At 49.8% G+C, this 22175-nt stretch overlaps 1 protein-coding gene across 3 annotated transcripts in view; it reads left to right on the top strand.

The window, feature by feature from the left end:
• Positions 1-16706, top strand: part of MAPKAP1 (MAPK associated protein 1) — a 266480-nt gene extending 249774 nt beyond the window's left edge. For 2 of the 3 annotated variants that reach the window (XM_030817823.1, XM_030817824.1), the window contains 2 exons: positions 9552-9649; positions 15065-16706. In XM_030817823.1, the coding sequence (XP_030673683.1) occupies positions 9552-9649; positions 15065-15190 (224 nt within the window). In that variant the 3' untranslated portion in view covers positions 15191-16706. The remainder of the gene's footprint in view (positions 1-9551; positions 9650-15064) is intronic. The other variant, XM_030817825.1, reaches the window with a different exon arrangement.
• Positions 16707-22175: the final 5469 nt, after the last annotated feature.

Below are 22175 nucleotides of genomic sequence, written 5' to 3'. Positions count from 1 at the left end.
TGTTTTTAATTTATTTACTGAAGTACATGGAAGTATTTCTGCTGCATTCAGAATACTTGTCTCAAGGAATACCACTTGTTTAATTATTTGAATTGCAAGCTGAACCAGTTTGTTTCATGGAACATTATTATAACTTGAAAGAACAACTGACAAACTATGGTTATTCAAATGAATATTGGGCAGACCTTTTCTTGAAAATGAAGGAAGTGAGTCTGTCACTTCAAGGAGACCAAGTGATAGTATTTATTGCCAGTGATGAAGTTCAAACTTTCAGGTGAAAATTAGAGTTTTGGGAAATTTCCATCACTGAGCTTGGCTTCTCATCGCTTAAAGACTTTTCCGATATCAGTAGTGATATTAATGAATGTGATTTTTTTCGATATTGTCAAATGAAATATGTCAACATTTGAAAAATCTGCATAACTCATTGGACCAGTATTTTCCAGACTACTGCATGATGTTACAAAAGCAGGCAAGGGGAAAGATTCAAAATGTAAGACAGACCAATAGATTTTAATGTAACAGAATACAAAAAAGTTTATTAATGAGGTTTATATTCCACATTGCAACTAATCTTTAAGAAAATACCATTTATCAAGTTCAGTATAGTATCAAAGAGGAATATTTACAAAGAAGAACATTAAAATATGCCTCACATTTCCAAAAACATATCTGCGTGAGGCTGGCTTTTCTTCATTTACTTTAAGCAAAACTATATCACAGCAGATCAAATGCAGAATCAGATTGGATAATCCAGCTGTTTTCTGTTCAACCAAATGTTAAAGAGATTTCAAAACATAAAATAGGCTGGTACGGAGGCTCACGCCTATAATCCCAACACTTTGAGAGGCCAAGGCAGATGGATCATCTGACATCAGGAGTACGAGACCAGCCTGGCCAACATGGCGAAACTCTGTCTCTACTATCTCTACTAAAAATACAAAAATTAGTCAGGCCTGGTGTTGCACCCCTGTAGCGCAGCTACTCAGAAGGCTGAGGCATGAGAATCGCTTGAACCCAGGAGGTGGAGGTTGCAGTGAGTCAAGATCATGCCACTGCACTCTAGCCTGGGCAACAGAGTGAGACTCTGTCTCAGAAAAATAAATAAATAACAATGCCACTCTTATTTAACTTTGGGGAAATATAAGGGTTTTTCCATTTTTTAAATATGTTAATTTGTAATGGGTTTATTATTTTAATGAATTAATATATATTTTTTAATTTCTCAGTTTTAATTTCATTTCTTTTCTTTTTTTGTTTGTTCTTGAGACAGAGTCTCGCTCTGTTACCCACGCTGGAGTACAGTGGCCGGTGACATGATTCTGCCTTACTGCAACCTCCACTTCCCAGGTTCAAAATTCTCGTGCCTCAGCCTCCCAGCCCAGCCTCGGGCAGACACCACCACACCCAGCTAGTTTTTGTATTTTTAGTAGAGACAGGGTTTCTCCATGTTGGCCAGGCTGGTCTCGAACCCCTGGCCTCCCAAAGTGCTGGGATTACAGGCGTTAGCCACCACACCTGGCCGAATTTCTAACACAATAAATGTTGATAGGTATAATCCACATAAACTTTTTGGACTCCTCAGTGGTGTTTAAGAGTATAAAGGGCTTCTGAGACCAAAAAGTTTGAGAACTGCTGATCTAGGGTCTTGAAAATCATCTTATGAAGCTTGGACTTTATTCTGAGGATGATAGGAAAAGAAGCACTGCAGAGTTTTAAGTAGGGGGTCCAGATGGTATGTTTTAAAAGGATGACTCCTGGCCAGCCGTGGTGGCTCACACCTGTAATCCCAGCACTTTGGGAGGCCAAGGTGTGCAGATCACTTGAGGTCAGGAGTTTGAGACTAGCCTGGCCAACATGGCAAAACCCCATCTCTACTAAAATTTCAAAAATTAGCTGGGCATGGTGGCACACGCCTGTAATCCCAGCTACTTGGGAGGCTGAGGTGGGAGAATCACTTGAACTCAGGAGACAGAGATTGCGGTGAGCCCAGATCACACCACTGCACTCCAGCTGAGCGACAGAGCAAGACTCTGTCTCAAAAAAGTGGGCTGGTGCAGTGGCTCATGCCTGTAATCCCAGCACTTAAGGAGGCCAAGGCAGGGAGATCACCCAAGGTCAGGAGTTCAAGACCAGCCTGACCAACATGGCGAAACCCTGTCTCTACTAAAAATACAAAAATTAGCCTGGCGTGGTGGCAGGCACCTGTAGTCCCAGCTACTCTGGAGGCTGAGGCAGGAGAATGGCTTGAACTTGGGAGGTGGAGGTTGCAGTGAGCTGAGATCACGCCACTGCACTCCAGCCTGGGGGATAGAGCGAGACTCTGCCTCAAAAAAAAAAAAAACTCCTGTGGGTAGATGTTTGAATCTGCAGAAGACATGATCAAAAGAAGGAAAACCAGATAAAAATCAGTAGATGATCAGGGCCTGGGTGAGGGCTGTGGTCCCAGGATAGAGAGGGACGGAAGATAAACATGTGACCAAATGCCCGGTACTTGGTGCATGGTGAAGCCTCCAGTTATGCCACCACAACTGCCAATTTAAGGGGAGATGCTGATGTCTGTTCTGGACATGCTGCACTGGGGGCATGTGGAGGTGGCAGCCATACCCACTGGTCAGCTCTGAAACTCTGGAGAAAGGTATAGGCCACATAGCTGCTTCAGGATCACCAACACGTGAGTAGTAACTAAAACCCAAGGGCAAACCCGACACAGGAAAAACGTAGAGTTAGAGGAGGTGCTAATCAAGGATAGAACTCAGGAAGACCGTTGCTTAAGGGACAGGTGGAGGTCCAGAAGATCACAAAGGAAATGTGAGAAACAGATGACTGGAGACGTGGACCCAAGAATCAGGTGACTGTGCCTCCAGGGAAGCCAGGATTTTAAGAAGTGTCAAAAACAGCTGAGAAATCTCCACTGGATCTCTCGACATTGAGGGACATAGTGACCTTAGCAAGAATGTTTTCAATACATGAGAGGAAGGAGGGAAATCACATTGCCATGGGAGTTTTTATAATTAGAGATTTAATTATGTTTACAGGAAGGAGCCAAAGAGAGAGAGAGAGTGAGTTTGAGAATCCAGGCAGAAATGTAAGTAGGTCAGGCACAGCCCCTGCTCTAGAGGTCAAAGAGGTCATTACTATGGTTGCCCAGGCCGCTGCCCACGCAGGGGTGCTTGGGAAGGAGCACTCCCTTTTGCTAGTTGAATTACCTTGAGGGGAAGCTCCCTGCAGGCAGCTCAGAACTGTTGCTTACAGTGGAGACCCAACCAGGAGGGAGTTTTCAGCCCAGAGAACAAAGAACCCCAGTCCAGCATTTCCTACTAGGACCTACAGAAAGATTCAGCTTTGCCTAAAACAATGTGTGTGTTCCCATCGGTTTTCCCCAAGAAATCCAGTGAGAATGTTCCCCTCTCAGGCCAGAGGGCCCAGAAGACATCAGACCTTGGAAACTCAATTTTCAAAAAGTATCCATGCCTGATGTAAAGGAATTGAGAAAGAATCCCAAGCCTCAAAGCTGTTCTTTGTAGCCTTATTTATAGTACTGGCAATTTTATAAGTAACCCGGAAGCCCAACAGAGATAGCAAAATGACCCATAGCTCACATCTACTGGTTGGAATAAAATGCAGCCATTGAAAACGGTGGTTATAGAAATTGTTGCAACAGGGAAAGGGGTATGGTAAAATTTTAACTTAAAAAAACTAAGCTCAACTTCTAGTATACAATCTGATTACAACTGTGAAAACAGGTGAGAATGGTTAGGAAAGAGACCATGAATGTCATTGTGCTAATGTTGGGATTTTGGGGTGGGGTGTGGAGGTTTTCCTCTGTCTTCTAAATTTCTAGTATTTTTAATAAGGAAAAGAAACAGGTTTATTTTTATATTTTTGGCAAGTGGTGACACCTGGGGGTTTAGACAAAGGTTGGCTGCAGGCTCATTCTGGCACCTCCAGCTCTGATCAGTCATGGCCAGCCACAGTCAGTACTGGCAGGTTGTATTAGAAGAGACCCTCACTTGAGACTTTTCCTAAGGCAGATGAAAAGTAAAAAAATTGATAGCCGGGCATGGTGGCGGGTACCTGTAATCCCAGCTTCTCAGGAGGCTGAGGCAGGAGAATCACTTGAACCCAGCAGGCAGAGGTTGCAGTGAGCCGAGATTTCACCACTGCACTCCAGCCTGGGTGACAGAGTGAGACTCCATCTCAAAAAAAGAAGCAAAAATTGAAAATCAAAAAAAGACCCTCCTTTCAGTTGATTTGCAGTGGAAGTCTGGGAGCACCTCTTTTAGCAGGGTTGTGAGTGCTGTTCCTGTATGTTTAAGCCATCCTATCTCATGACCACAGCAGCCTTTCCAACATGGCCACACCCACTGAACTGGCAGGAAGAACCTGTTTTTTCAGCACAGCCTCCTGTTTTAGTTAGAATCCATAACACAGAAGATGAATTAAAGCACAAAAGCTCGACGTCTCCACTTCTGACATTTGTGCCACTAATTAGTTTCTGCTTGGTATTAAATTCCATCTTCTCTGTCTTACTTTGAAAAACTTACATAAGTGTAAATACAGTTCTACATATCCAGATTTTCACTTCAGTACTCAGGAGTGGAGGTGCAGTTTCAGTATCTGCCCTGAGCATGTGACCAGTGCTTAGATGCCACATTTATACCCTCTAATATTGCATTTTATTTACATAGCACTGTAAAAGCATATCTGCTCAAAGGAGGCTCAATTAAAAATGCAATCTTCAAAGTAATGAGCATTTTATCATCAAATATCAGTTCCATCATAGTTAAATGAATTACCACCTCCACCCATTGAGTCCCTGCTATATGCAGAGATATATGTGACATATAAGGATCACTGACAGATGCTGTCCCCTCCTTTACAGCCAGGCAAACCTTGGAAGGGACAGTGCCTTGCCAAGGTCCCACAGCTGAAACATGGCAGAGCTAGGATTTCATCCTAATTCTAACTTCAGGAATTATGCTTTTTTTCCTCTATATCTCAGGCTTTTGTTAAACCTTAATTTAAACAGAATTTAACAATTAATTCAAAATAATTTGAGCTAATTGGAATATTAAACTTTGCATTTTTTAAAAGTCATACTAATATTTAACTTTTTCTTAGCTGATTTTTTTTTTTTGAGACGGAGTCTCGCTTTGTCACCCGGGCCGGAGTGCTGTGGCACAATCTCGGCTCACTGCAACCTCCGCCTCCTGGGTTCAAGCAATTCTCCTGTCTCAGCTTCCCAAGTAGCTGGGATTCCAGGTGCGTGCCTCCATGCCCAGCTAATTTTTGTATTTTTAGTAGAGACAGGGTTTCACAATGTTGGCAAGGCTGGTCTCGAACTCCTAACCTCAGGTGATCCATCCACGTTGGCCTCCCAAAGTGCTGGGATTACAGGCTTGAGCCACTGTCTCCAGCATCTCAGCTATTTTTTACAACCAGTGTCTCAGCTATTTTTTACAAAGACAGCTAGCTCCTGTGACAACCCTGTTCCTATGAAAACTGCTGGTGGTCTTGGAATTTTCGAGGGTAACTTGCCTACCTCTGATTCCCTCTAATGCCCCAGGACAGATGCCTGGTGGGCTGCAGCTGAGGAGGTCATTGGCCCCCTCTTCCTCTTCTACCTGAGATGAACTGTGAGGTGTCTGAGGCTGATCGTATCTGATAACAGGTGTTCTTTTGTTCGGTCAGTATTGAAGCGTGGGCAGTTCCTTCTTCCCGGACACCTATGGTGGAAATTTACCATGTGGCATAAAGTACTCATGTTTATTGACAGATTCATTTCCAGCAAGAGGTCAATGAATTATTACACTTTAATATATAGGTCTTGGTCTGGGTGAAATTATGAAAGTGTGAATTCTGATTATTAGCTATTATTCTGTTGTGAAAGAGTCTCCCCATCCTGCCAACATTGCCTTCTGTGTAGTTCTCGCCTCCATTCCTTTTCAGTGTCCTTTCTGCACCTGTCTAGCTCAAAACTGCACTCACTCCTACCTGGCTGACTACAGGAACTGCTTACCTCGCCTCCAGGCTCCAGGGAACGAGGGAGAACACCCTATAACACAGTTCGCCCATTTCTTTCACTTGCCCTGCTTAAACCCCACTAGTGGCCCCCATCAGCTGGTGACTCCAGGCACTCTCAGCCCTTTGCGACTGTCCCTCTCCCTCCCACCTGCCTGCCACACATGACCCTGGTCTGCCCAGAGCTACTGTGGAGACCCTGTATGTTTGCCCATGCTGTTTCCTTGCCCCTGTGGCGTCTTCCTCTTTTTCACCCTTCTCCACCCTCACCTTTACCCAGCTGACTCCCTGCCCTCCTCCAAAACTGCCGAGGTGTCAGCTCCTCCCAAGAAACTGTCCCTAGTGGCTCTTCTCCACCCCTGGCCAGGTGCTTCTGCCTTGGTGTCTCCACGGCAGCTCCCTGCGTTTACCTTCACATTCATCATATTTGACTCTCAATGTTCATTTCTCTGTCCTTTGCCCTAGCCCATGCTCCTGGCAGAGCCCAGACTGAGGAAAACTGCCCTTCTGGCCACCCAGCGAAACAGGGCTGCTAGTGAGGGGAACTCAGGGCAGAAATGCCCGCGGAGTGAGTCCGCCCCATGTCCTGTGGCCCAGCATGGCTGCTGATCTTAATCTGCACTTGCCCCCCAGGGTTCCGCTCACCACTCTTGCAGAGAGCAAGAGGGGGCTGTCTGCTGTGGCTGTCCACCGTGCCTCGGCCCAGTGATTAACTTTGCAGCTGTGTCATTGTTCAAGTCCAAACACAAGTGCTCCACAGAACGTTCTCTGCCCTCTGTTCCCCTCTCCCTATGGCGTGAATGCTTTCACTGGAAAGGACAAACAGACCGGAGGCTTGCAGGAGAGTGGGGGAATGTTGGGACTCTTCCTCCTCCTCACCTGCTTCACTCTTCCTCAGATGGGTGCTGGAATGAGCCCTGGGGATAGGCAGGGGACACACACAGCCTCCACATGCAACCAAATACATTCAAAATTCAGAGGACAGAGGATTTGGGGTCACTTGTTTCAAATATGCAGCCTTTCAGGAGACTTGGCTTGGTGTGATTTTTTTTGTTTTTTTCACGTGACTGTGCAGATGAACCACAGGCCTCCCCTCTGTCAGCCCACAATTGACATGCTTCACAGGCACCATAGTCCCAAGGGGACAGTGTCAACGCTTCCTTTCTGAGGCTCCTAGGCCCTGCAGACTACATATTACATGTGCTGTGTATAGATTGGGCTCTGCTTAAAGTGCAGGAAACCTTTTTAACAGTGTCTCAGTTGTTCAGGCAAAACATGCTTTAGTGCTTTGAGGTTTGGTTCGGTTTTGTCAGTGACAAGCAGGAGCAGGTGGTGTGGACAGTCCATAAGCTGTCTTATCAAAGTAGTCAGTGAACTCCGAAGCTTCAGGTCTGCAGGTCTCCCTAAGACCTTCTGGTTCTTTCTAGCCCCAGGCCCTGGTGTCTGTGTCTGTCGTGGCCAGTTGTCAGCAGGAAGGCCTCCTGGAGGGGGTGTCTCTTTGTCCTTCACAGCCCTGTGTCCTTTGTAGATGGCTGTGCTTGTTCACAGCATGGCCAACAAAGGTGCCTGCATTGTTCCTCCACACAGGGATGTCACCGACAAGATTCTGATGTGGGGTAGATCCTGTGAATGTGAATATATACAGACGCACACACACATGCCTCTGTGTAAGGTCCACCTCCTTATTAGAAACACAGAATTTATATGTTAACAGAGTGATTAGCTTCCAGTCAGGAATTCTCACATTTTAGTAGCATGATTTAGAATCAGGCTAAATTTGTCGAGTGTCTGAAAGTGAGGTTTTTCAGAAATTATTAGGTAATTTTTTCAATTTAGGATTTATAGTCACAATTAGTACATCATAATGATGTTTCCAGGATAAAATACCAGTGGCTCAACTTTTCTGGCCACAAATGTACAACATATATCAGTTTATTTTTGGAGATCTGAAAAATTAGCTACTGTAAATAAAGTCCCCAAGAAGATTTCTCCGGGAAAGAGGTGAACTTACAGTAATATGGGTGATATATTATTAATTAATAACTATGACCAGCCGCTGCTTCAATTAAAAGGACAACGGATGAGAAGGGCTAATAGAAAGGATATGCTGAATTTTAATCTTACAGACACTAAGGTCTGTCGAAAGACTAGGGAAGGTCATTTCTGGGCATTTTGCAGGAGACCTCCATATTAGAGATGTCACCTGCTGCTCCTTGGTCTAGGAAGGTTTACTGAATACTGACTACGTGTCTCTCTTGGGCACTGTTCCTTTGCTTGCCAGTAATGGAAACCAACTTCAGTAGCTTAAGGAGAAAGATGAATTTCTTGGAAGGCCACAGGGGTCTCTTAGAACCCAAGGATAACAGTGCCGATAGGCCGGGCCAGTCCCCATGGGTCTGAGCCTGGGAGTCCCAAAGCCCCTCATCTTATTCTCAGTCCTTGTGCCAGTTTAGACAGCCCAGCATCTATGTCTCCATTTAGAAGAGGGAATCCGATTGACCTGTCTGGACACAAAAGGACAGGCCCAGATAATGCAGCCATGGCTGCAGGTATGATAAGACAAGCAGGTTCCTTTGGAAGGCCACGGTACCGTGTGGTAGGCCCACACAAGAAGTGTGCTTAGAAGTGTGGTTATGAAGACTCACCCAAGAAGGTGCCAGTTGAGCTGAGCCACCCAGGATCAGCAGGTCTTTCCCATGCAGGTCAGTGAGAGAGGACATCCCAGGCTTGGGGAAGAACGTGTGTAGAGGCTGGTGTGGCAGGTGGGAGTGTGCAGCACTCTGGCAGCCTGGGGCCTGTCGGGGCAGCAGAGTGAGATGAGGCTAGACCAGGAAGCAGTCCCAGAAATGACAGTGTCATCCTGAAGGTGGTAGGACGGGGCATGGAGAATGGGGACCTAGATCAGATTTATATTCAGAAGCTCTGCCCCCTGGAGTCGGTCGCTTTGTGAGGTGCCCGCTTTCCATGGCCCCCCGCCCTGCCCCTGTCCTCCCAGGGTTGAGATGACCTGAGGCCTTTGGGAGCAGCTTCCAGCAAGGTCTAAGACTGGGCTATCCCCTCTCCAGGCAGGAGTCCCCTCCCAGCACGAGCCCAGGCTGTGGGAGCCGCCTCATAATAGTGTGGCTATTGACCCTTCTCCTTCCTATTGCTCATTTATCTGACTTTAAACACAGTTAGTTTATTTTTAGAGTAATAATGTGGAGTTAATTAGCCTTCTCCCTTAAAAACGCCACCTTTTGCATGTAATTATCATATAGCAGCAGTTCTGTAAAGACTTCCTAACGTGGCATTCCCCTGAATGCATTCCAGAGTGGAATGGGACCTAACTGGCTGTTGAGTCTTTAAAATTTTCTCTTTGTCCATTTTATACCCAGCCTGTAATGAGAAAACGAACTACTCCTGGGAAGACTAGGTGCTGCTCAGCCTCCACTTGCTCTCGCTCGAATTGGAATGATAGGGGAGAACATATGGAGGCCCCCCCTAGTTAACTCACCACAGCCCCTCAACACAGTTTTCTCTCTCTGCAGGTCACGCAATATTTAAACTCACGTATCTAAGCAATCACGACTATAAACACCTCTACTTTGAATCGGACGCTGCTACCGTCAATGAAATTGTGCTCAAGGTGAGTGTTCCTTCTCGAACCAGAGACAGGGTAGGTGGGTCCAGCTTCTCTTCAGGCTGTTTCTGGCATGTCCGCAGCCCCACAGCTCTATACAAGGCTCCCGGGCCCAGTTTGGCAGAGGAGGAGTGTCACGGCTTGCCAGCCACCTGGGGGTGAGTGCCTGTGCCAGGGGCCACACCAGCCCCAGCACAGCTGCTCTGCACCTGCTTCAGTCAAAGCAGGACCCTTTTCAGTTTCCTCCCAGTCCCAGTAACCCTGGCGCTTCCTGTATTTGTTTATTCCTTTTATGTACTGTTTATTTTCCTGCAACCATTGTCAGGAGCTCCTCGAAGCTCCTGGAGCAGACTCTGAGGAAATTATTGTTTTGAAGATACCTTAATTATGCTGAAGGTGATTTTAGCAACCTATTCTAAACATACCTAACTTTCTGCTAGACTTGTATGTCACCATGCCTAAACAGTATACTCACTGAGCACCTTCCATGTGCCGGGCCAGGGCCTGGGATGCCACAGTGACACTCTGTCCCTGCCCCTGGAGAGCTTTTCCTCTACCGGAGGAAACAGGCATAAAACAGAAAATTACAAAGAGACTGTTAGTCTCAAAGGCGTGGGTGTGTCACAGTAAACTGACTTGGGGTGGAGGTGTGGAGGCAGGGAGAGCTGAACCCTGAAGGATGACTGAAAAGGCACAGATGTTGACCATGTAAGGAGAGAGGAAGCACCACAGACGGGCAGCCTGGGAATGGGCTGAGGCAAGGCAGGCACAGGGGGATGGGGGGCTGGCTGGGCTAGGCTGTGCAGGGCCTTGCAGAGTGGAGTGTGGCTGAGAGGAGCTCTGCTTGGCATGGGAGCCTCCAGGGGTCTTGCGGATTTGGGAGGTCTGGGATAGGACCCGAGATCGTACATTTCCAAGAAGCGCCAGTTGCTGCTTTGGCCGCTGGTCTGGGCACCACACTCTGAGTAGCCCTGGACTAGGGGTCTCAGCCTCTCCCAAGCAGAGAATGCTTTCTTCAAGCCAAATCTTCCATAGGTTGATCAGATAGGAAAAGCAGCTGCTGTGGCAGAGCAGGGGCGAGGACCAGAGAGGGCTCCCCCACCCCTAGTTGTGTGACCCTGGCTAGTCACATCACCTTTCTGGGCCTCAGTGTCCCCACCTGTAAAGTGGGGATCATGGTACCTATGCTATCCCACCCCACCAGGGCTGCTAGAGTACAAGTCAGATGAGACATGGTAAACCTATGTAAGTTATCGTTCAGTCTCTTCTTAAGAGTTGAAGTCATCACATAAGAGCAGAAGTAGCGAAGATATGCTGAGGGACTGCCCGGTGCAGGACCTGGGCCACAGGCTCCGCGTGTCCCATCACAGTGCATCTTCACAGCTCTGTGAGATCATGGGATAAAGTTGTTCCCATTTCCCAGATGAAAAGTGAGGCTCAGGAATAAAGTAGCAGAGCCAGGATCATGACTCTGGTAAGTTGGCAGAACCAGAACTTGCCCCCAGATTTGACAGATTTCAGGCTTGTGTTTTAATTCCCCAGATATGCATGACCTAAGAGTTGAGTGGGAGATTTCAACGAAATAGAATTGCGATCCAGGAATATATTGAGACACATTCCCCACGGCTGCAAAAGATTTTCAAAAGGAGTAGGTGGCAATTTAAAAGAGCAGCTGGAAGGATAATTTGGAGCAGACAGAGTAGCATGATTAGCTGGATGAAAGGGAGAGGGTTCATAGACCAGCCTGATCAGAGCCCCCCACTTGGACCAAGGAGTGGGGACACAGGCCTGCCTGGGGGTGCTTGCAGCCAGTGAGCTTCCAGTTACCCACTGGAGCATCACAGACAGCACAGGCCCCTTGTGCAGAGTGTTCAGGGACCTGGCAGAGAAATATTCCATTACCCCAATAGGGGCTGGACTTTCTTTTTTTTTATAGCCAGCATTAAAATATTCAAGACTTGAGAAGGATTCTAGTAAAATTATAATCCCGTGTTTGACATCAAAATAATTTTCACAACAGCAGATTGATGACAGAAACACAGGTTTATGACTTCAGTATGAGACTGTGGAAGATCAAGTGCAGAGAAATCATTTTACAGGTCCAAATGCTCCCTCGAAGCAGATGCTTCTCTGCAAAATCCCTGAGGTCTGTCACCTTCCCTAAAGTGTCTGTTTCCGTATCAAAATATTTGCAGAAATATTGCATCATGCACAAGACTCCAGAAGAGTTGTAGCATACCCAGGCCTGATTTACTTAGAGCTAATGATCATGAGCCTGATGGAAGATGAGAGAGTACTTCTCCCACCTCTGACTTTTTTTTTTTTTGAGACAGAGTCTCACTCTGTTGCACAGGCTGGGGTATAGTTGTGTGATCTCTGAGCACTGCAACCTCCACCTCCCGGGTTCAAGTGATTCTCCTGCCTCAGCTTCCCAAGTAGCTGGGATTACAGGCACCTGCCACCAAGCCCAGCTAATTTTTTTCTATTTTTAGTAGAGAACGGGGTTTCACCATATTGGCCAGGCTGGTCTCGAACTCTGGGCCTCAAGTGATCTGCCCACCTCAGCCTCCCAAAGTGCTGAGATTACAGACGTGAGCCACCATGCCCGTCCCCATCTCTGATTTTTATAGCAATTGGAATACTTAGTTTTATCCACCATTCCTGCAGTGTCCTGAGTGTGTCTTTGTGAGCTTTGCACCAGTACCAAGCAATGGAAGCCCAGCTCTGTGTCCGGGAACTTGGCAGAAATGTTGTTGCCATCAGAAGCTCTTGAGGAGTCAGTTTAGACTCTAGTAATGCATGCTGTTGTTCTAGAATTCAGGAATTTTACATAAAATGAGAGCTTAGATGGAAATTGAAGGGAGGAAATAAGAGCCACAATCTGATGTCAAATAAACGATCATGAACAAGCAAAGCCTCCATCAAGCTTTTTGCGCTTGTAGAAATAGGAACGTCTCCCATTTATTGAACACCAGCTACATGCAGTACATCTAATGTCCATTATCTTGTTTAATCTTCCTGACCGCCCTCCAGAATGTAGACATTGTCCCCATTTTATAGAAGAGGAGATGGAGGCCCAAGGTCACAGAGCACACAAGGGTGGAGCCTCTACTTGAACCTGGCCCGAGAAGCTCCAGAGCTGCCCTCTTCCCACCAAGATGTCACTGAGCTAAGCCATGGGTGGCCCCTAATTCCACAGGCTTTGAGATGAATCTCAGAGGAATTGTCGGGCTCTTCAAATCAGGTTCTTCTCGTGATCGAGTGATGGAGGCTGTGGCTTTATTGACCATGAAAACTCCCTATATTTTTATGCCTTAAGCTGTAAAATGCATTGAAAGTGAAACACTCTATAGTGCATAAAATTGTGCAAGTTTTAAGCCACAGCATATTAACCAGCTAATGGCAGACCAAAGGGCGTTTTTACCTTTTGATTATTACATTAATCTTCCATTAAAATTATCTATGTGATTATCACAAAGCACTGAAGATAATAAATTTGGGAAATAGTTGGCTTGTTAAGGATCATTTTAAAATGCTTTTGTCAAGTTATATGTGCCAAAAGTACACTGAAAACACTAGGTTGGCTCAGTGTGCAAACAATATAATCCAAAGATTGCTTTTATTAAGAATGATAAAACCTCTTATTTCCATACATTGTATTGTCCCAAATCATCAACCTGGCCCTGCGGTCCTCATGATTTATTGCTCTCAGCTGGTAACTTGGCGAGGCAGCGGGCAGAGCGTGTCAGGCCTTCTGTACTCACGCACCAGCCTTTAACGCCTGCTGCTCCAACCAGCAGAGCAGAAAGTTGGGAGGGACAGTGTTGAAGCCTCGGCCATCTGAGGCGTTGCCATCTCGCGCTGCCTCCCCCGGGAGCGCTCTGGTTCCTTCTCGGAGTCAGCAGAAGCTCCTCTCCCTCTGGCACAGGACACATGGCCCTCGGAATAGAATCAGCAGAGGCAGTGGCTGGCCTCTCTTGTCAGAAATATTCAGCCTTCTAGTCAAAACTTTTAGGTACTTGCAGGTGAAGAGAAATAGCGTCTGTTCACCAAAACCCGAAGCAGAGGAGGTGAGGGGCTGCGGAGCAGGAAGGGGTGTTTGCCAAGCGCCTGACACCTTCTAGCTTTGTTTCCTTGACTAAATGATATTATTGTCATTGGCCTTGACTTCCTCACCTGTGCATGGGGATGACAGTGGCATCTGTCTCAAGGTCATTGTGAAGATTCCGAGCAGTGCCAGTTGCCACCACTGATTTCACACTGCTGCTGCCGCCCATGCCCAGGCACAGGCTGTCCTCTGCACTGGGGCGTGTGCATCCCACTGTAGCACCCCTCCCTGGCTCCTGCCACCTCATTTCACTAAGCCAGCTAAGCTCTCGCAGTTCCAGGGACACACTCCCTTGCGGTGTGCCCCTGCTGTGCCTTGATGCATGCTGTGTCTCTCCTCCCCGTTGTGCACTCAAAAACTCCTATGTATCCCTCAAAAGCCAGCTCACTCTTTTCCTCTGGAAGCCTTCCCTCCTCCACACCTCCCTGATACCCAGCCCCATTCCTTGGTGCTCCTCTTTGCCTGCTGCAGTGCTGGTTCTGCTGCTGGACACTCACTCACCAGGCAGCAAGCTCCCCAGGGCCAGGACCAAGTCTCAGGGCTGTAGCGCTGGGGAAGCGCCTGGCGGTACAGCTGCTACACAGAGTGGAAGATGCACATGTGACTCTGGGCAGACTCCCAGGGCTTCGTGGAAGCAGCAGCATGCAAAAGGCCTGAGAGGAGCCCAGTAGGCAGCCCCGCCCTTCACCCAGGGCTCTTTCAGCCCCCCTCACAGCTCTCACCCTGACTTCCGCGTGGCCTAGGCCACTTTGGCCTCCCTCTCTGAGCCTCTTTCCTTTTTGTCAAGTGAGCCCTGCCTGGCTGGGCACTCATGAGCCCTGAAGGAAGCACTGTGGTGGGAAGCTCTGCACCTGGCTCGTGGGAGGCTGGATGGAGAGCCTGTCTTGGTTTGCTTTTCATCCCTGTGTTCTCTGCCTTCACACAGGGAAAGGCAGGCTCAGAGAGGTTCTGCACTTGTCCAGGTCACACAGCAGGTGAGAGGCAGAGCCAGGCAGCCCAGGGTACAGCCCTCCGGGAGTGGCTCACGTCAGGAGGGAGCACAGGCTCTGGAACCTGAAGAGCTCGCTGCTCACCGACTGGGAAGCCTGGACTGGCCACTTGGCTTCTCCAAGCCTCTGTTTTCCCATTGTAGAGCGGAGGCTCTGGGCCCAGCCACTGCCAGGTTGCTGTGATGACTGGACTCCTTCCACACGACAGCACCTGGCCCTGAGGCACCCGGCCCAGGTCAGGGCCTTCCCTGCCACCCCCTCCAATGCCCTGGGTGGGTAGGGAGCAGCTGGCAAGGTGACCGGGCTGTGTGCTCTTGCTTCTAGGTTAACTACATCCTGGAATCGCGAGCAAGCACTGCCCGGGCTGACTACTTTGCTCAAAAACAAAGAAAACTGAACAGACGTACGAGCTTCAGCTTCCAGAAGGAGAAGAAATCCGGGCAGCAGTGACACTGGCCTCCAGCCTCAATCTATTCCGTAGCTCAGAGCCTGCCTGCCAGGGCCAGGTGCCCTAGAGCCCACCCAGTGTCCTGAAGTCGTCCGGGGGAGGCCAGCCTCTGGCTCACTGGCACAGGGCAGGTAGGCTCTCGGGGAAGGTGTCAGGGGGCCCCTAGGAGGGAGCGCTGGGGACATTGCCATGGGACGGAAGCCTGCTTGGCAGTGGCTTTGATCAGCGATGCCTGGGGGTCAGACCACCCCCTAGAGGAGCCACGTGCCACCCAGCCACCTTCACTGCCTGCCACCCTGCCCGAGGATGTACAGAGCCGTGCCCCACATTTCCTTGCAACTTGATCAAATTTCTTAAAGCAAACAAAGAACAATAAATGTACATTTCTGTTTTTCCTTTTAATAAACAGGTGTACTCTTTATCATGGTTGGTATGATGGACCATTCTTTGGGGCAGAGGATTATGTTATTCTCTTTAAAGTCTGTTCCCATATTGAACAGGCAGATTGGAAAAGCTATGGTTCGATTTCTCAGAAGAAATGTTTAGGTCTTAGTCAATAGTTTTAACTATGCCATTTGTTTAAATGAGTGCATTTGCTTCGAGGGTAGTGTCTTACTAAAAGTTAGGAACAGAGACCTAGTGGTGTGTCCAAGGCCGTGTCACTTTCCCCTTCAGCACACCCCAGCTTCTCACCTCAGAGCCCAGGAGCTGCGTGGACAGTGTGGGGGTGCCAGAGGAGGGGCAATGGCTGGTCCTCAGGCACACTGCACTCCCAGCCAGACGTGGTCTTTCCGTTTCTTAAGTAGCAAGTGTAGGTTTCAGCTGGCAGTTCCACCTGCATGTGGATTTTCCCAGGATTGGAATCGTCTCTGCTTCGCTGCCTTGGAAGGGGCCGCATTCCCCTTTCCTCTTCTCCTTACCGTGCCTGCCTCCTTGTTCAAGCAGGCGGAAAGCTGCTGTTTCTCACATTTCAGGGGAGGGGTGAGCGGAGGGAGACCTGTGTCCGTGCCATCCGGCTCCCTGGGTGGGAACAGGCAAGGGATCAGACGCCCCTGACACCACGCCTCTGGCCACACCAGATGCCTCTGCGGTCCTCGACAGCCTCTTCAGTGTCCCTCCTGCGGTGATGTCCTTTCTTACTGTCCCCAGCCAGGGCCGGGGACCAGTGTTTCACTGAGGACCTGCATTAGAAACATTTTTTAAATTGTTGTACAGGAAGAGATGTGTCTAAAACAGCATCTTAAAGCTGAGTGTATTTCTTTGCACAAGGGGTCTTGTTGATGAATTCTTCTTTCATTCTGATCTTTGTTCAGCCGACAGGAGCATCCTTTTCTAATGTCTTCCATTCCTACCCCCCACCCAAAAACAAAAGAAATATTTGTAGCTTGCTATCTGTATTTGAATTTTTAGCAATTTTATATTCAGATACTTTGAAAAATGTAAATGACTAATTTGGTCATTAAATCTTGTGACATATTCAATATTAAAATGATATTAAAATAAAAGTCATATAAATACCCACTTTCGCATATTGCGTTGAGTTCTGAAGTCTGGAGTTTGTGATGCCAAAAACCATAACTCTGCCATGAGCCTCCTAGGTGGTGGCATTTGCCAGCAGTTGACGAGGAAGCAACATCTCTGAAATGCACCGGGGCCTCTTTGGTGCTAAGCATGAAAGGCTGGCCCTCTTCACTCAGGGGTGACACCAAAGTCATCACCTGCTTCAGCCACAAGATCAACACCCTTCTCTTACTGTGAAATGCAACGCTCTCAGTTTACACAAACACATGTGTCCAGGTGAAGGAACAGTGGAAAAGGGAACACAGCAGCCACCGCCCAGGCCCAGCACAGATCAAGACTCTGCATTCAGCTTTCCCTCAGCCCCTCTCCCCCACCCTGGACCTAGATCTCTAAAGACAGGACCATGAGCTCTAGGACACAGGCATCTCACACTCTCCCCGGCACAGGCTGGGCAAGGCAGGAGGAGCTCGGCACACCCGAGATAACGGCAGTGACTGATGGGCCCCACTTCTGCTTTCCACCAGGTCTCCTGACCTGGCCCCGGTGTGGCCCCTGCCCAAGACGATGTGAAAAGTCACAGCGTTAATGATAATTCACGACTGGGCCTCTGAACTCGGTGGAGGACTTGCAAGGCGTGGGCTGCCTGGCAGGCCTGGGCAGTGGGTCCCGGGAGCCCTGGCCTCGCTGGCCCCTGGGAGCCGCCCTCCTCTTCCAAGGGCCCGCTGTGCGCTGCCGTCTGTAAACATTAACAGTAACGAAACCTGCACAGGCAGCCTCCGTCAGGTCCCGTCACCACCTCCATTTCAGGGGTCAGGACTCGGGAACTGGAAGGGCCACTCTTCATTGGCCCGACTCACCATGAATGACTGGCGGACACGGTAGCCCTGCTCTTGACCACTGGGCTCTGCCCTCCACAGGTGGCAGCCGTGTGGCTCCACGCTGGTTCCTGCCTCTTGGGCCCTCATTTTCCTGAGCTGAAAATGAAGGTGCTGGATTAGAGGGCCCAGCAGGCCCTTCTAAAGCATGTCCTAAATGTCTCAGCATCGTGGGAGCCCAGCCTTGCTTCCAGTGGTTTCTGTTTGCCAGAGCCTCTCTGCTTCTGAGGGAAGGTCCTAAGAGCTGAGAATGCTGTGAGCTCGTCTAGCCCAGCCCAGAGACACTTCCAGCCCAGAGTCTTCAGCCTCTGCCTGCGTACCTCTGGCAGTGGAGCGCTTACTGCTGCTCAACTCAGAGCTTTCCCTTGTTGGCCAGTTTGGTCATTCTTAGCAGGCGCTGCCTGCTTCGGGCCATACTCGCCCCCACCTCTGAGGCCCGGGCCCAGCCTGTAGCCCTGCATCCCCAGCCTCTGCACAGCGCATTCCTGGCCCTGGCCCTGAGCCGGCAGCTGCCTCCAGACACTTCCTATCCAGGCCCCCAGGACCAAAGTGCACCACGCCTCGGTTACTCCTCAGCTGTGTGGGGTCCGCAGGGATGTCTCTCTGTCTCCTCTGCGTGGATTAAAAGGCTGGGAGGTGATCCCTACCCCAACACGTTCCTGAGCACCTTCCAGCTGCTTCTTAGGGCCCCCCATTTCCCCAGATCAGGGACTGCAGAACGTCAGGGGTAGAGGCGAGCGAAGATCAAACCCGGCCGTCAAGACAGGCCAAGAGGTGGGGGCGAGTGGCCCTCTGGCCACACCACTGTGAACTGCATGCGGGCGGCCCACGTGCACTTGGAAGGTGCCAGGGAGGCAGGAGAGGGCAGTGGGCAAAGGCTTGAGGTATGAGGCACAGCCTGGGTAGGCTGGTGGGGGCTGGGGACACTCACATAGGACCCTGCTGGAGGGGGCCCCTCCCAGCTTCTTCATGGACCTCTGCGCACCCTCTGACCTGAACAAGCCCCTTCCCCTCCTGGGGCTCCAAGACTCCCGTGACAAGATGGGTTATTAAGCCAAGGCCAGGAGGATGGGGCACCAGCGCTGTCTCCCAGTAGATGTGTCCTTGGGTGAGTTACTCTACTTCCCTAAGCCTCAGTTTCCTCTTCTGTTAAAGGGAGACAGTACCAGCTCCTTCAGAGGGGCATGGTGAGGGCGGGGTGAAGTTCCTGGCCAGGCCCTGCCAGGCTATGCTGCGGCTTCACAGAGTAGAAGCTCACTCCCTCCACACGAAGCCAGCTGCGGGTCCCCACGACCTCCGGGGGCTTCCACAAAGACTGGGACTGGGGCAGGAGGGCCAGAGAACGGGGCAGCAATGGCAAAATGCTAAGGGTGGAAAGAGACACAGGCACCTCTCATTCCCACGCACATCCCATTGGCCAGAACCCACCGCACGGTGCCACCTACTCCAAGAGGACAGGCAGCACCACCGCCCAGGCATTGAAGGGCACAGATGTTTGGGAAACAGTTGTAATGTCTGCCACCAAGAGGTGACTCCATGCTCCCCAACATCACTGTTCACAGGCTCCCCACCCCAAGGTGGCACCTCATCTATGATTTATTATTTTCCCTTTACGATCCAGGCTAACGTGATTGTCTGCCTTAACCATCCTAAGCAAGAACAGCCATGAAGCCATGGGGTTGGTGTGCTGCACGTGTGTTCTGGTGCACATTAAATAACTGTTGAAATGAAAACACCCATCTGCCTGCCCCTAAAATGCTGCTGCGTGTGGCCTCAGTGACACACCCCACATGACAAACGAGCACGTTAGGACTTTTTTTTTTTTTTTTGAGATGGAGTCTCGTTCTGTCGCCCAGGCTAGAGTGCAGTGGCGCAATCTTGGCTCACTGCAAGCTCTGCCTCTCAGATTCAAGTGATTCTCCTGCCTCAGCCTCCGAGTAGCTGGGACTACAGGCGCACACCACCACACCCAGCTAATCTTTGTATTTTTAGTAGAGACGGGATTTCACCATGTTGGCCAGGATGGTCTCGATCTCTTGACCTCGTGATCCACCCGCCTTGGCCTCCCAAAGTGCTGGGATTACAGGCATGAGCCACCGTGCCGGGCCACACGTTAGGACTTTCTATTCTTTTATCAGCACCCACCTCCCACCTGCTATTGAGCAGCTCATGTTAGTTATGAATTAACTGTTTTCTCCATTATTCTCATGCCCACCTAATTCCCATTTTGCAGATGAGGAAACTGAGGCCAGGCCATTGGAAAGTGGTGGAGCTGGCCCAGGGTCCTGCTCTCTGGCCTCCCACCCCCACCCAGCCATCCCCCAGCCTCTCTGGACCTCTGTCTTGGCCCTTGGAGCCCAAACACCCTGGATTCTGAAGGCTCCACAGAAGCCCTTCAGAGGCCCCTGCTATTCAGAAAGCAGCCAGGGAGAAGGAAAGAGTTAAACCCGTCGCGTTGTGTTCCCACCAAACACCTCTGCCTAAATGCAAAATCCCAACAGGGCGGTGTTCCATGTTCTCGATAAAAGCCGTAAGAGTGATTTGTGAAGTCTCGAAGCCCGGTAATCTCGTCAGCATAATGGGATTATATTTCAAATCACCACGGCCTGTTCATTACCCATTTAAACTCCTCTGACAGAGGAAAACTTGCATAAAAGGTACATGGCAGCCCTGGCCGACTTCCCCACTCTCCTTCCTGATTAGACAAACAGATGCTGAGGTCTGGAATGAAAAAATAATGTGCCCATTTATTCATTTTTCTGACAAGTCACAACAGATTTTTAACTGCCAATGAGTGACTCCCAGAAGTGTGGCAGCCGGGGGTGCCCGCCAGGCAGTGAATGGTCATTTCCGCCCACGCCAGCCCCCCTGCCCTGGCTGGATTTCTCCTGGGGCTGGAGCCGGCTGCCTGAGCCCCTCTCCTGCCCCAGCATCAGTGCCTGCAGCCGGGCTGGAAAGGGCTGCCCACTGGGCCTCTCGGCGGCCACCACCCAGGAGGTCTGGGGGCTCCGGAGGCCACCAGGACACAGCAATGCCCTAAAGCCACATAGCCTGGGGTAGGAATCCTGGCCCTCCCCTTGGCTAGCCTGACTGGTATTGAGGATACGGTCTTTAATCTCTCTGAGCCTCAGTTTCCCTATCTGTAAAGCAGAGGTGGTAACAGGCTCCTCTGATTGGGGATTCCTTGGGTCAGTCGCTCAACCAGCGCCCCCTGCTGGGACCACCAAGTCCCACGGCCTCCCTGACCCCTGACCTCTGGCATTTGAAGGCTTTGCAGATGGGCTCGTCACCCTGTGGGTCATGGGCTCGCAGCTGGCAGGTAGAGGAGCCCAGAGTCTCACCCCAGAGCCTCTCACTGTCTACTCTGTGCCACTCCCCACCTGCCCCCCTCTTGGAAGCCAGATCCCCCAGACTCCCAGGAGACGGGCAGCGGATGTTCAAACAGCACCAAGACTGATCACTGAGCTGAGGGTCTGGAGAAGGAATGAAAATCCACCTCTGTGCTGTATGACCGCAGACCCATGACTCAACCTCTCTGAGCCATTTTCTTATCTGCGCAACTGGGAGAGAATCCCACCTCCAGGGAGTTGCATGGGAAGTAAATGAGATAATATGCATGGGCCTGGCACACACTAGGGAAACCCAGGCCCTCACCCCAAACACACTGGTCGCAGGACCTCAGGCCTTGGGGCAGCCCCAGCCCTCCAGGGAAGCTGTGGGGCCCACGTAACACCTGTGCCCTCCCTCTGGAGGGCCCCACTGCCGGCTCTCCCCTCCCTACCCCTTCCTGCCTCCACATAGTAGCCCCAGGCAGGACGCACGTCTTTATGCATTAACTCCATGAATGTAAGAAAAACTGAGGCTAATTCTTTCTAAAATGATAAAATTTGTCTATATTACAGCATTCCAGCCCCCAGCTTCCTGAAAAGCTAAAAATATTTTAATGTCATATTTCCATGTAAATTTTAGTTTAGAATTTAATTCCCTTTTAACATACATTAAATTTTTAGCATTCTTCAAGCCCTTGACTATTTTAAGGGCTTAGCTGATGTACATTGCAGAAAAGGGCTAGGGGAGGCTGTAAATTACGAGGGAAAGTTCTAGAAGCAAGGTTACCCTAAACCACCATGCCCATCTCATCTTGAGAGTTACTCTTCTGGACAAACGCTGGAATCCTGGGGAGATGTCAAATGTCTTGATTTTCCTGCTGGGAAACGTGGCTATGATTGGTGGCGTCCCTGGGAGACCCAAGGATCTGCTGCACAGCCCAGGCTGGGAGACGCCCAGATGGCTGAGGGGACAGGGACAGGGGCTCTGCAGTTGCACGGCCTGGGCTCAGATCCTAGTGCGGCCACTTGCTGGCAGGTGACTTTGTCATGCTTATCCGTGCCGGTCTCCTTGCCCAAAATGGGAGCAAGTTTAGAGTTCATACACAGGTGTTCTGGGTGAATTCACAGGAAAAGAGGTTATCAGCTCCACAGAGGAGGTGACTTCCAGGGTGAATTGGCTGGCCTTGCTGAGAGCCAGTGGTGACATGTGAGTGCAGTGGTGACATGTGAGTGCTAGGGCTGGCAGAGAGGCAGGGAGGGGT

This window comes from Nomascus leucogenys, chromosome 8 (assembly GCF_006542625.1).
Source record: "Nomascus leucogenys isolate Asia chromosome 8, Asia_NLE_v1, whole genome shotgun sequence".
NCBI lineage: Eukaryota > Metazoa > Chordata > Mammalia > Primates > Hylobatidae > Nomascus > Nomascus leucogenys.
Note: the sequence above shows the minus strand (reverse complement) of the source record. Positions and strands in the feature narration are given on the sequence as shown.